Here is a 16,048-nt window from a genome sequence, read left to right as displayed (position 1 = left end):
ATTCGATAAACTGAGCAGAGAAAACAGAACACATCAAGAATTTCACTACCAAATTCTTAATCTGTTTTCCTGTGTCAGCTCTTACCCTAGGTAAAAATGCTTCACATTAATTTTATTTTGTGACTTTTAAAAAAATTGAATCTGTGACTAAAAATTATTATATCAGCATTCTTTCCTGGACCAATAAAGTAACATTTGGGATCAGGTGGGAGTGCAGGCCCCCCCAACCCACAACACACACAAGCACACAAAACACCATGGATTAAATTATCATTTTTATCATCACCCAAAACGCAGAAAACACTAGGTCTTCTTATTATCCTTTTATACCTTTATAACATAATGCCAACTTCATAGCTAGGTCACCAGATGACAGCATGAATGAACTAATTCTGGTGGTGTGGCCTGACGTCCTGGCCAAAAGTCACAAATAAACCCAAGGTGTAGTTGCTAGAAGAATTACACCACTTTTAGAATTTAGATAAATTAATTGCAGAGCAATGAGAGTGGCACAGGTGCTTTTCTCAAGCACATGATTATATCTTATTGGAACAGAAACCTGCTGACAATGACAGGGCCTGGAAGTACCAGCTTCTTCCCTGTGACCAAAACCTTGGTCAATCTTCACTCCTGAGAAATAGCCAAAGAGCATACTTAAAGCCACCTGAATCATTTGGTTAATAGAATTTCCTCCGATGATCCTCTGTGTCCATATTGACTTCAGCTCTTTTTTCAGGCATAAACAGTTTTAGTTCTTTTTTTTCTGTTTGGGGGAATGATTTAGTTGTAGCCAAAAATTCTCTTATATTATTTGTGCTGTAGGAAAGCAGAATGTCTGATCTGTTAATTGGAATATATAATTTTTGCCAACTATGTTTCTGGACTAATATATTAATCTTCTAAACTATGCTTGGTTTCTTCTAATATCAAGTCAATTCCTTTCTAAGCTTACTTCATGAAGGGGTTTTCCATGTTTTTGTACCAAGTCTCCACAAGTGTTACTCATAGAGAGCTGAATGGACTATTCATTCTTTTACTAAGGCATTTATTGTGTCCTTTTATTAGACAGGCTTTGCTAATAGAATAAGCTAAGAAGATGGGGGGCATTTTGGGAGAGAGAACAGCCAGTATGAAGGCCATAGGTAAAAATAAATTTTATTTCCCCTCCAAACAATAAGAGCAAGTTACATTTAAAATATTGATTTTTCTTGGAAGATACAGGCACACACAGAGAAGGAGAGAGGTGGAGGGTGAGAAGGAGAGGGAGGATGGGGAAGAGACAGATTGGTATTTATGTGTGAATCAGAATGGTACTCCTGGAGAGGAAATGCATCTCTTTAGTTCTGCTTTAATGGGATGGGGGCTGGTAACACTGGGGAATCATCTGAGTCCCCAGGGGCTCTGGGACTCCCTGAAGGGGGTGATTTATCCCTGATATATGGATGGAATTAGAGTGGAGAGATGAAAGCGTGGGAGTAAATGAGTCTCTTGTGCCTCAACATTTGGATCCCCTCATCTGTGATCAAGCTCCATAATCAGGAAAGGGAGTTGAATTGGTCTTTTTTTTTTTTTTTTTTTTTTTTTTTTTAATCAGTAGTCAGAGAGAAGTGATGTGCTGGTGATCCTTTATCTCCAGAAGATAAAGGTAGAAAGATAAAGGTAGAAAGACTTCTGTGCACTGTCAAAGCTCTGGACTCCACCAAAGCTCTTTGATCTGGGAGGGGAGCGGACTGTTCTTACAAGAGCTAGAAGGACCAGAAACCACTGTTTTTTTTTTTCCTCTAGAGTCTCCCCAGCCTGACCCTGGAGAGATCCTAGAGGCTAAAATGAGAAACAGGCTTCTGGTATCTCAGGGAGATACTGGAGCTGTACTGCACATGGAGCTTCAGGGTATCAGGAAAGTCAGAAAAGGCCTTGTGGGTTTAAGGACTGAGCCTTGGTGCTGGGCCTGTAGAGGTCAATAGGCCCTGAGTGGGTGGAGTCATTCAGATTCTCAGGCTTCTGCAGAGGCTTAGCCCGCTGTGCCACAGGCTGGACCTGAGTCACTTCCCTGAGGCAGGGAGGAGCAGGGCTGGGTCAATGCAGTAGAAATTCAGCATTTGACAGTGAAAGACCCCATTGTGGCCGCAATGGCTCAGGCTGAGGGTAAGAATTTTTGTGTTCTTTCATAGATAAGCTTTGAGGATACAAGCTAAAAAAGACAGGTCCTTCTGGGAGAGAGAATGGAAGAGTCTTATTGGGTTTGAAAGAAGTTCTTGGGCAAGGCACAGCAGGGAGCCCAAAAGGGCAATACTAGCCATCTTGCCACTCAGAGACTTCGAAGTTTAATCAGTTTTTAATCATCAGAGTGACATGACTATACGTCAAATGTTGTATTCTGGAAAAGTTTCTCAGTCAATAAATTATTGCTATTTCATATTCATTATAAAACTATATTTTATGTTAATTTCATTCATCCCTATCATAGTGTTAGAAAACATTTGCCTCCAATTCATACCACCTTATGGGTTGAGTCTCTAATCTTATTAATGTTTCTTTTCAACTTGAACTTCTGAAAGTGCTGCCCAATTAGTAGGATATATATTAGGGACTTAGGACCCAGAAGGCGGCACACAGCTCAGAACGGCAAGAAAGCACTACCATCAAAGGATGCTCACTGCTTCAGGTCTCCTGTTTCAACCTCAGTCCCAAATTCCTCCTTTATAAATCTCTCAAAGATAAATTTTATCCCCTAAACAATTTTTATAGATCAAAACCACATTCCAATGCAAATCAGGTAGCAGCATCTATAAATCTCAGAACCCAGGAAGACAAATGAAAATCTCAATATGATAGTAGTGGGAAGATTTTGTATTCTATATAAACATTGGGAAAAAACCTTTCTCCCAGTAAAAGCTGAATAAACTAAAATGAGATATAAGTGAGTCAAGTGAAGTTAAAAGCATTTGCAATCACACATTTTTAATATGCAAAAAATAGTTAATTATAAACTTAGAATCTTTAGGGTAAGTGCACCCCTTTTGGCTTGTCTACGATAAGAATCATCAGTATTGATCTAAGTATGCTTTTGCCATTTAACAATATGCATTTAAAACATGTCCAGTAGAATAAATGTAAGTGCTACGTACACAGCATGGGAGATAGCAATTACTTACCCTGTAGGCTGGCTCTCAAATTCTTCTGACCATTGCTCTTGAATATCTTCTGTGGAAAGATCTACATCCCGGGTGGTGGCAAAATTGAACTCGCTGCCTTCATTTCCATGGAAATAAATGGAGTTCCCATCTGACTGACAGCTATGCTATAGATGAAAAGAAAGCATGGGGTGGCTGTTGAATTGGTTTTGTAGCTGTATTTGTCTTACTCATGTATAATTAGAGTTTTTAGAAAAGTTATTATATTAGTTCCTCTATGATGGACTCTCAAATCAAAAGAGCTTGTTACCTCTTTTTGCCTTATTTAATTCAATTACAATTTCTTTCTAACTTATTAAGTTATTATAAAAAAGGAGTCAAGAGGGCATTTGAGCTTTGCCATCTCTGTCTTCAATATGAAACAAGAATATTTTAATTGGAATAATTTCCCATCTTTACCACTGTCCTTGTTGTGGGAATTAAATTTGATAATGACTTGTCATGTATTTTAAATTCTGTGGTTATGGGCTAAATAGCATTGACCTTTTCAATATTCCATATATTTCTTACTTGCCATTCAAGTCTTCCACAATTTATCTGTAAATGGAATATGAGTAGAACAGCCAGCTAATCTAAATACGCAATGCAGAAAAGGTCAAAGTAAACCCAGATATAATCACATATTCTCAACCAGTTTCTGAGTAAAAGTTTCTGACCAGACCTAAAAAGTGCATGCAGTCCCAAATGAGGAACTGGGAAACTACAAACTTTGTTAATCCCCAAAAGAACATATAAAAAATAAGGAAAATATATTTCTTGTGATACTTTTTCTAATGACATTTTTTTTCAGCTTGAAGAGAATAAAGGCAAGATCAAACTCTGGAGGTAGTAAATGTTATTTACTTTAAAAAATTATTATAAGTTTGCATTAACATTTTTTGGTAATAAGTCATATATACAGAAATGCTTGGGGCTGGTCATGGGAAGCTAAAACAGTAAAAAGGAGAAATAAAAAGAGAAATGCTATACATGAAATATCAAACATTCTTTTAAGTTTTATATACTCTTAAAATGAAACAGACGAAAAAAAACCAATTGGACAAAACCTATCAGTCAAGCCCAGGGACTGTGAGTTCTGTAGGGCAGGGACAATGTCCATTTTATTTCTTGTTATATTCCAGGTCTTAGCACAGTGCCTGGCATATAGCAGGCATTAAAAAATATTTGTTAAATAGTTCAACAAATGAATGAGTGAATGACATGGAAATACATTTTAAGGTAATTATTTTTTTAAAAAGATAAATTTATTGTGTATGCCTAAGATATACAACATGATTTTCTAAGACACATACAGTCATGTACCACATGACAATGTTTCAGTAAATGACAGACCGCATATACAATGGTGGTCCTATAATATTATAATGGAGCTAAAAAATTTCTATCACCTAATGACGTCATAGTCATCATAACATCATGGCATGATACATTGCTCATGTGTTTTTGGTGATGTTGGTGCAAATAAACCTACTATGCTGCCAATCCTATAAAACAGCATATAAAATTATGTATGGTACACAATATTTGAAAATCATAATAAATGACTTTTGGGTGTGGAGGGGGGTGAAGTATTGCTCTTTGAATATTCTCTTCTTTAGAGTCTTAATAGAGTGACATATTACCAAAGAAAGGCTGTGACACACCCAAAGGAAGCAGCCATCCCTCAGCGGGAGATGGCTGGATGTTCCCTGTCTCTTAGCAAGATGGGACTGTCACTCTCTAGGCAACAGGGTCTGGAGATGCACAGAACCCACACAGCTGCAGATGGCTTGCTCTGCTCCCCACCATGCTAAGGAGATCAAGATATGATTTCTGCCTCTGCCATTCTGAATAGAACCCAGTGTTCTCAAGGTTTGCAGTGATAAAATGCTCTTTTAAGGATATATGAGCCCGTAGTATACTGCGCCTGTAAAACTGGGGATGGTCTTTGTGAAACCAGTGAATTCCTGAGCTATTTGAGAGCAATGGGTATACTGAGTCTCCATTTCTTTCTAAGGAGTTGATAATCATAGGCCCTGTATTTTGGAGCCTTATCCAGGGTGGGGGGCCAGATTAGGGTTCTCATTCTGAGAATGGCTAAATCAATTACAAGACAAGTTAGAATTTCATGTTAATTCTGTTTTACGATTGGTCACAGTGGGCTTGCTGTCTTGGAATTAGCCTACTTCCTAGATGCTCTCCAAACTACAAATTATGCCTGAATGCATTCAGACTGAGATAGTGTCCCTGGGCCTTGCTTGCTTTCTATCGGCATTTCTGGCTCTGAATGGGAATCCATGGCTTCCTTGGTTACGCATTGCTTGAGCTTTCTCCTAGAATCTAACTCAAGTAAATTTAGCACGTACATTAATTGAAGAAATTAAGATTGGAAAAGAATAAAAATTGGAAACCAAAAACAATTAAGATGATAAGGACTGAAATCCCTCAAGGAGTTTGGGGATTGGAATTAGAAATGTGTTGAAATACATTTTCTCTATTTAATGGTTCCATGTTTTTGCAGAAGCCATGTAACCCCTCTAGGCCTCAGTTTCTCAGGTTGTAGAATGGAATCAATAGTATCTATTGCTAGAGGTGTTGTTAGTGGCACAAATAATATATGAGGAAATGCATTCTGAAACTTCTAAGTGCTACAAAATAATCATTATTTCTAAATATATATATATTTTCCAAAAATATGCTATTACATTTCATATGCCTAGCAAACATGATGGAAAAATAGAAGAGCACTTCAATCTATTTTTAACTACTTTTCATCAGAATAGTCATTAAAATTCTTCAGATCAACTTAAAACCTTTAGTAACATGCATAGAATATGTCCCACAATACAACAGGCAAAAATACTGCAAACATTCATTCATCTTCAGGGCAGACTGAATCATTAATTAGAACTTTAAAAGCCCTCCTCCAAATTTTGGCAGATTACCAAATATTCCTAAAACAGGAAATGCAAGATGTCTGATGCCACTTTTCTTACAGATAAGTTTGCATTATATAACATCAATCTACTATGTTAAAAATCATTGAAAGCATGAAAAGAATTTTTAAAAATTGGTCTCAATTTTAATACCTATTTTTGTTCAACATCTATTTGAACTCCTATCATTTGTATGCAGTAACAATTAAACTCTAAACAACTTCAAAACCAATTAAATGTGTAACTTTGTAAGACACATGAGCTCTTGATATGAAAAAAACAAGAATTTTTGGAATTCAGGACTATTTTATGTTGAGCATCATGAAAATCTACTAGGTTTTCTTTAGCAGATGATTCTAAATCACATGTCACTTCCTGAACCACAGCTTTTGATTGACATACGGTGAATACACATCAAGCAACTAAGCATCTATTCAGGGTGAAATAAAGATATAAATTCTGCAGCTGGCTCTAAATTTTTATTTCTATTTCTAGCACTACATTATTATATAATTATAATTGTTTGTACTTGTTTCATTATTTAGCCTTGATCAATGACATACACTTTATACTTCTAAGTACTAGCAGATTACCGATTTCTAAAGTCCCTTAAGTATGGCTCTTATGTGTTTCTCTTTGTCAATCAAAAATATTTTCCTACTTTGCCACTAAATGGATTTCCTTTACTTGACAAGCAGGACGCAGTGTAACTAAGTGACAAGAATTTGTCATTCAGAAAATCATCAACAGGAAACATCAGTGCAAATTCCTCAATATAACAAGTCCTTGGCCACAATTCAGGATAGTAGTTTTCTAAGGTTACTCCCTATACTCTGCTGAAAATGTTAATGACTTCACCTCCGTACTTGTAAAAGTGCTTACATTTGCCTCCACCATTGTTTTATTAGGTTTTCATCAAAGATGAACACCAAGGCACCTCTTAATATGATCTCCCTGGGGTCTAATGACCCTGATGATTCTTTCAGGCATCTGTAGCCTTACCATTTATTTTTTGACGATATCCTTTTTGTTGGAATGAGGATATTGGGCATTTGGGCAATGCCAGCTTGCAGAGAGCTGGTGGCAGATGGAATGAAATCTGCCTGGTATGCCTTCTCCTCCACATGAGCAGAGAGCCATCCATTTCCTCCATTAAGGAGTTGTCACTCAGCCCACCCAGCTGGAAGACCATTTTTGATAGCCAAGCTGGCTGGTGGCAGACAATTCAAATACAAAGTGCGCTTTAAAAGGAAGCTAAAACATCATTTGTAGGAAAATTGAAAATGCATGGCTTCCACCACAGCCAATTTTTTAATGACTGTAATATTTTAAGTGATTATTTTTGCCACTTCAGATTGCTCCTTAGAGAGGAGAGGTTTTTTAATTAAAATCTAGGCAATGCAAACAGATGAGATATGAGGAACAGAGGAAAGAGAAATAAGATGAATAAAATTAATTAAAATGGCATTGTTGGCAGAGTCATAAATTAGCCACTGTCTGGCTGGAAATGAAATATATTGGTATAAGAATTTCTGTATTAAAGTGAGATGTGTGCTAGAACCGTTGGAGATTGACTAATTTATAGTCTATGTATTATTGTGTATTTCAAGTCTTTTACTATGCTATACCCATTATCATATAGAAATACACATTTCCTACATCCCAGTTCAACAGACTTTAAAGGTATAGACTTTCATGCTACATTAAAAGAAAAATTAAAATAGAAAGAGAACGATTTCTCTCATGAGGCAAAATAAATTTCTATCATTTTCCACACATTCAATTTCTAGATAATTTAATGTCAGTTAAAAAACTGAAAACTTGGCTATAAATACAGTGCAGGTGCAGGAGGGCTGAAGTACATTTTCTCTAGTCAACACAATAGATTCAACCATGGTGAGTCAATTTTAGGGAGCTTAAAGAGTGTTTTTTCTCATTAATTTCTGGATTCATTAAACACATTTGAACTCCTTTGTACTACAATTTTTAAAGATTCAATTTACGGTATATTTTATGACAAGTATATAATTACTTGGCAATAATTATGACAACTCTAAAATGGCAATAGTGACAGATTTGAATTGGAGTAATGAGAGGCAGAATAACAATGTAAAATTCCATAGGGCTGTTGTTAACCTTGTCTTTGGGGATCAACTTGACTTTCACAGTGTTGGAGGTTTTCAGACTTGCCTCCTCAAATTAAGGGCAAAGATGCCAGGCACAGCATGGGAGGCTGCAAGATAACAAGGAATGGTTGGGTTTTATAGTAAAATAGAACTGGCTTTGAAAGTTAAAGCTGTTTGATCTTGGGGAAGTCATTTGGCATCTCCAAGCCTCTGTTTTTTCATCTGTGAAATGGGGATAATTGTGAGTATTAGATAAAATACTGCAGGGAACATGCCTAAAGATTGCTGCGTCTTAGGAAATCTGTAAACACTATTTCCCTCCTGATTTTTTTTTTTTTGCCCCCATCTTCATTCATTAACAAACCTTACTTTAACGAATGAATGTCACTATGCAAGCTATTGTTCTAGGTGCCATGCTAGGTACAAAGATGACAGAAACTGTAACTGTTTTTAACGTTCATTTGGAATAAATTTCACCTACTGAATATTGTGTTAACTCAATTAGTGATTGAATGTGTCAGTTTCGGACCAAATAAATAAATAAGGCAAAAGATGCATTAGGCAGGGAGCTTCTGCATATTTGTTTAAATGATTATTTTCTGTATAAATTATCAGAATTAGTTGTTTCTGTGCTATTGCCACTCTTGTCATGGCGATCTGGCTCATTTCCATGTTTCACTAATGTTATTCCACATTAATTACTGTACAAATAGGCCTCATTGGGGGGAATTGTGAAAAGCACACTACTTACATTTAACCCTTCATCCCCAAAGTACTCTTATTAGCTTAACAAATTATATTCTGGCTCATTCTACAATATCATGTACCCACCTCTTGGGGGAAACATGACAATAAGAGCAATACGATCCAAAGTGAAGAACATCCCAAGCAAAGGGAATTTAGGTAGACAGCATGCAATTAACCATGCTGGAATCTGGCCAGAAAACCACAGTTAACATTCTGATTCTTAATGAAAAAAGACATGGGAACATGGGCTAGCCACAAGTCTAACTGAGCTCAGGTTTATCCTCATCAGAAAGCCACCACTCAAATCCCTCAAGTTACACACTAGATGGTTTCCAGTACAGTGATAATGCAAAGCACATTTCTGAAAAGTAAATCTGATTTTCTCTTATTTGTCCTGTGTATTGTCAGAATATAAAACCATCAAATGAATTGCTGAAACCTTTTTCTGAGGTGCCCAATCGAACATTGCATGGAAGATGAATTAGGTATGATAGTATTGCTGTGCCAGGGGGTTATATTCCCAAAAAGTAGGTTTATAGGTGAATTCTACCTTGAGTGTGATCTTCCCTTTCACCATTTGTCTTAGATTTTTTTCATTAGCCTTACCTTGTGTTAAGGCTAAATTTTTCAGACAAATTATTTTTTTTCATAATTTGATATAACGACCTTTTTTCTCCATTGATGGTTCAGCAATTGTGACAACAGTACTAGATGGGTGACAGCAGAAGCCCAGAATAAAACATTCAGCTCTTATTCAGGACTGGAGACTTGCCTAGTGTCCACTGGGACAATGAAATTGGCAAATGCATAAGGTACAAGAACAACAGAAAATTAATAGACTCTCGTGTTCAGACTTAATGCTTCCCTTTAATGGGTTGTTGATTTACCTAACGTCTGTCATCTTCATTAGGGCCTTTTGATGTTTGTTAAACTAGAAAGATTGTCTTTATTATTGGATATTTATCAATAGTAAAGGTAATAACGGCGAGGCAGTCAAATTCAAAGTAGTAGTAGAGGAAATATTAAGATATGACCCTTCTAAATTCAGTAGCTTAGTTACTCCAAATCCTTGATATTAGTTTGCAAAATTTAACAAATTACTTTTTTAAAAATAAAATTTCTTTTAAATACATGTGATCAAATCACAGCCTATTCTAAAGGACAAATCTTCACAACAGAATAATCATTTAGTGCTGATTTACTTCTTAAAACAAGTTGACATAAATGTGTAGAAGAGGTAATCTGGAATTCTTTGCTATCCACACAATGAACTAGGGTAATAAATAGAAAAAGATTAGCAGGTGCAGGCACAGCCAGCAGAGTGGGAAGATTTCTTAAAAATAAAAAATATGTGGAAAGCACCTATCTCACCATGATCTGCATTTAATCTGTAGGTCATTTCCAGAGTTGACAGAAACCAGTGATTTATGCCTTTGCAAGCTGAGGGTAACCAGGATAGCTGAGCAGATATAAACATTTATTAACTGTGAGTGAGCAAAGCACTCCTTTTTTCTCTTTTGAAAACATACACACACACCCACACAGACACACACACACCAAGTGTTCAAGGATGATTCATGCTTTCAAAATAAAAATTTTGGCTGCCACCAAAGATGAGCATAAACAAATAAAATGCAGCAGCTGCCAGACCAGTATCCACTTCCATGGCATATTGATCCATTCAGAGATACTGCTTCATGGGGTATTATTAAAGGATGAGGAAAACAAACAAACAAAAATAAATAAATAGAAACAAAAAGCCCTGCTCACAGCTCTTTCCAAATCAATTGTCCCTGGGTTCCCTGTGACGCGCTTCACTGACCTTTGCAGCTCTTGGTGGGCTGCAAACTTGTGGAAACTTGTGGAAACTGATAACTTGTGGAAAGCAGGCAGCTGCAGCAGCTCCAGGCTGACCCTCTGAAAACCTACATCTAATGTTTTTCTTTCAACTTAAAATTAAGAATATTCTCAGATTGCAGGATGTGTATTTGAGAAGTTGGGAAGAGATGACTTTGATGGACTTGCCCAGATGTTTCAAGAGTGACTAAGGAAAATTAAGCACTGAGCATCCAGGGTTTTTACAGACACACAATGTTCATCTACTCTAGATATAAAACTGTATGGCAAGATCTTCCTCATGGTGCTGGCATCTACAAAGCATTCATGAAATGCTATCAATACTTTACTATCATTATTATTACTATTATTTATCATAACTATGGTTACTACTATTTATTGTTATTATTATTCATTACTATCCAGTATCTATGTAGTGCTCATGCCACTGCAAGTATCATTCCTGGATATGAGAATTCTGCTCAAGGTGATATGCTGAATCTTGTTACTGTATGCCGTAAATGGAAGGAGTGAAAAAAAATCAGTTCATATCCTTTAATCCTTGACGGCAAAACCAAGACCATTCTCACAGAGCTGGTGCACCAGATGTTCCTTGAGATTAATCATTCCCCCACTATGGGTAGGAAGAATGTGCCTTTCGTTCTTAAATGTGGAACAAACACCCACAACCACATGACAGAGGGCCTGCCTGGCACGAATAGCTATTCTAGTAACTGCAGATGATGAGCTGATACAGTGTATCCCTTATCTTTAGAATAGGAGCAGCTGGAAAAATATACTTGATTATTCTGGAAATCATGTACGCAAATACAAAGAAGGATACAATATTCTGTGAAAGAGGGCAAAATCATCGTAAACAACAATTGCGGCAGGTGATTTGATACTGAGTGAGTTTCAGGCACCTTCCTTTGCTGAGTGCATGAGCTGCTTACTCTGGGAGATTACTAATGAGGGTGGGGCTCTGGGGAGCTTTTGAACTTGTAGCACTATATTTATTGGTATTTAAAGCCCTACCTCCTTGGTAGTGAACAAAGGGCTGCTTAGAGATTTGTGGGAAATAAAAAATTATGATGGTAATTAGAAGCAGGATAGGAATGTAGTACACCTTTTCTTCCACACGGGAAGTTCTCTGTGAAAACACTGCAAGATGAATCAGGCAAGGCCATGGACTTGGAAAAAGAAAGGAGGAGAAACAGATGGTGACATAGAAGAATAGATTAATTCTGTAACCATTTACAGTCCTCCTCAGCTTTCCAACCCCAATTCAAAAAGCACAACAAATATAACGCCAGGTTCTACATTAAAAGCTGATAGTGTTATACATCTATTTCATATTAATTACTAAAAAAAGTCAACAGATGGTAAAGCCTTCTATGAACCTAGGGCCGATTTAAACTGGTGACCTGTAATTGCAATTCTGTAAATCATATAAAGTCCTGAAGATAATTACCATATTTGGTCCTATATCATCCTTCCCTACCTGAGATAAACAAGAATAGGCTCGGATGAAATGGTTTAGATATTCCCCCCCCCAAAAAAACAGAAATATCTAAAGAAGACAAGAGCAAAATGTACTATGAATGACAATGGTTTATTTTTATCTTTCCTATTTGACCTGCCACTGTCAACATTATTTTTAAGATCAGCAGTGGAGAGTTCATATACTCACTACTCTGTGTATTCCCTTGTTTTATTGACAGTAGCATTAAAAAAGTCATTCGTAGGCCGGGAGCAGTGGCTCATGCCTGTAATCCCAGCACTTTAAGAGGCCAAGGCAGGTGAATCACTTGAGGTCAGAAGTTCAAGACCAGCCTGGCTAACATGGAGAAACCCCATCTTTACTAAAAGTACAAAACATAGCCGGGTGTGGTGGCGCACGCCTGTAGTCCCAACTACTTAGGAGGCCAAGGCATGAGAATCACTTGAATCTGGGAGGTGAGGCTGCAGTGAGACGAGATCATGCCATTGCATACCAGTCTGGGTGACAGAGCAAGACTCTGTCTCAAAAAATAGAAATAAAAACTAAAAAATAAAAACAAAAAATCATTTGTAGTTAATAAAACTACTATACTTTAACAGTATTTATTATTTAATATTTTCTTATTGAGTCATGACAACATGAGGCAGATGCTATTATTATTCCTGTTACAGGCAAGGACACTGAGAGGTTAAATAGCTTACTCAATATCGGGAGAACCCGCTCCCGATGTTTAACATGGGTTCTTTTCTATTTCCTAAGTGTCTAGGCTGGTTTGAGAAATAAAGGGAAAGAGCACAAGAGAGAGAAATTTAAAGCTGGGTGTCTGGGGGAGACATCACATGTTGGCAGGATCCGTGATGTTCCCCGAGCCGTAAAACCAGCAAGTTTTTATTAGCGATTTTCAAAAGGGGAGGGAGTGCACGAATAGGGTGTGGGTCACAGAGATCACATACTTCACAAGGTAATACAATATCACAAACCAAATGGAGGCAGGGCGAGATCACAGGACCACCAGATGAGGTGAAATTGAAATTGCTAATGAAGTTTCAGGCACGCATTGTCATTGATAACATCTTATTAGGAAATGGGGTTTGAGAGCAGACAACCTGTCTGACCATAATTTATTAGGTGGGAATTTTTGTCCACCTGATAAGCCTGGGAGCACTATAGGAGACCGGGGCTTATTTCATCCCATCGGCTTTGACCATAAAAGACAGGACGCCTTAAAAAGGGGCCGTCTATAGGCCTACCTTCAGGGCACATTCTCTTTCTCAGGGATGTTCCTTGCTGAGAAAAAGAATTCAGCGATATTTCTCCTATTGTTTATGAAAGAGGAGGAATATAGCTCTGTTTCCGTCCGGCTCACTGGCGGCCAGTTCAAAGTTACCTCTCTTGTTCCCTGAACATCGCTGTTATCCTGTTCTTTTTTAAAGATGCCCAGATTTCATATTGCTCAAACACACATGCTCTACAAACAATTTGTGCAGTTGACACAATCACAGGGTCCTGAGGCGACATTCATCCTCCTCAGCTTACAAAGAAGATGACGGGATCAAGAGACCAAAGTAAAGACAGGCATAGGAAATCACAAGGATACTCACTGGGGAAGTGATAAGTATCCATGAAATCCTCACGATTTATGTTCAGAGATTACGGCAAAGACAGGCATAAGAAATCACAAAAGTATTAATTTGGGGAACTAATAAATGTCCATGAAATGTTCACAATTTGTTCTTCTGCCGTGGCTTCAGCTGGTCTCTCCGTTAGGGGTCCCTGACTTCCTGCAACAACTCAAGACCAGATGGCTAACAAATGGTTAAGCCAAGACTTGAACCCAGACCAGTTTTAACACTTGTGTTATATCCAGTCTCTTTCATAACATTTGCAGTGTCTTTAAGTCATCACTGAATTAAAAATTAATCTTCCTGCCTTATAAATTAGATCCTCTTGATATTTTTCCAGCTTTTCTAGGCTGTCTAAGATCCTCCCCCAGTGGGATCATGAAGGGGCAAGGAGCCCTCAGCACAAAAATGTTGTATTCATTAGCCAGAGGTGCAATGCTAAGAGAGGAAGCACGCACGACCTGCGTGAGAGATGCTTTGGGGTGAGTGAGCCCTAGCTTTGGTGAAGAGTGGGAGGATTTCCAGAGAACCTACTGGTAGATTCAATAGAAAGCGAGTTTTGATCACTTGCCAGGCCCAGGAATCAATGCCAGCTCACAATAATACGTGCCTCTTGCCTTGTCTTCTCCTTCCAGATCCAATCCTGGAGGGTTAAGAATCTGAAACTAGTTAGGATTGGGGGTGGTGAGTAAGGAGGGAGAAGGAGCTGATTACTGTCCCCATTTCTACTGCAGGAGACCTGCGCTGGAGGTGAGCAGCTGTGGACGAAATCTGGAGCTTGCATTATCATCATTAACTGATCATATTGATAGTGAACTGAGATATCTGGGAGACTAAAGTAACTAGATGACTCTTTTGGTCTATCTGCAGTCTTAGGACCTATCCTAGTTTCATGCAAAGAGGGCAGGGATAAAGGAGCTGCCACAGCAAATTTGAATGACCAGTGGAAAAAGAGTGGCATTTTTTTTGTCACCTGTCTCCATCCTGACAAGTCCTGTTTGTTAAACTTAATGGTTCCACTAGCACAAAGAGGAGGGAGACATTAGCTATGCAAAACTTCCCAGAGACAATGGCATTTGAACTGAGCCCCTAAGGATGGAGGGGAATTACTAGGAAGGGAATAAAGAAATGTGGAAAACCACACCTAAAGGAATGCAAGTGAGAATTTTTCAGTTGGCTGTATTTGTGACGCTGGAGCACAGTGGATCAGGAGATGAGGATGAAAATTACGCTGGATGACTAATTACAATAGTAAAGACCTGGAACCAACCCACATGCCCATCAATGATAGACTGGATACAGAAAATGTGGCACATATACACCATGGAATACTATGCAGCCATAAAAAGAATGAGTTCATGTCCTTTTCAGGGACATGGATGAAGTTGGAAGCCATCATTCTCAGCAAACTAACACAGGAACAGAAAACCAAACACCACATGTTCTCACTCATAAGTGGGAGTTGAACAGTGAGAACACATGGACACAGGGACGGGAACATCACACACTGGGGCCTGTCAGGGGGTTGGGGAGCAAGGGGAGGGAGAGCATTAGGAGAAATACCTAACGCGTGTGGGGCTTAGAAGCTAGATGACGGGTTGATAGGTGCAGCAAACCACTATGGCACACATACACTTATGTAACAAACCTGCATGTTCTGCACATGTATCCCAGAACTTAAAGTATGCATATATAAAAGGAATATAACAAAATCCAGGAAAATTAAAAAAAAACAAAGGATGAAAAAAAGTAAAAAAAAAAAAAAAAAAGAAAAGAAAAGAAAAGAAAATTAGGCTGGATGAAAATTGGAAAGGGCCTTGAATTATAAGTGAGGGATTTTGGCTTGTATCCTCTAGGCCTACATAGGAAGTCATCAAAGGTCTTAAGCATGGAGGCAGCATAATGTAGTATGTGTTAAGGAATGATGCTAGAGTTTTTGCCAGTGGCATCCCTTTGGATGATCCTTGGTTCCAACATCTTGCCAGGCAGTTGGCCACATTAGACTGTTGATTTCTCTTTCTTTATTGTTCCAAGGCCCCTACTCTATTTCACCTCCTCTGTAGATTACTGAAAACACCTCCTGCCTTCATAAAGGAAATATTTTAAT

At 38.0% G+C, this 16,048-nt stretch overlaps 1 protein-coding gene across 3 annotated transcripts in view; it reads right to left on the bottom strand.

Moving 5' to 3' along the window:
- RELN (reelin) overlaps window positions 1-16,048 on the bottom strand; it is a 515,960-nt gene that overhangs the window by 214,469 nt on the left and 285,443 nt on the right. For all 3 annotated transcript variants that reach the window (XM_050782664.1, XM_050782662.1, XM_050782663.1), the window contains exon 11: window positions 3,156-3,301. In XM_050782664.1, coding sequence (XP_050638621.1) covers window positions 3,156-3,301 — 146 coding nt within the window. The remainder of the gene's footprint in view (window positions 1-3,155; window positions 3,302-16,048) is intronic.

Source organism: Macaca thibetana, chromosome 3 (assembly GCF_024542745.1).
Source record: "Macaca thibetana thibetana isolate TM-01 chromosome 3, ASM2454274v1, whole genome shotgun sequence".
NCBI classification, from domain to species: Eukaryota; Metazoa; Chordata; class Mammalia; order Primates; family Cercopithecidae; genus Macaca; species Macaca thibetana.
This window is presented reverse-complemented; position numbering and strand designations above follow the sequence as displayed.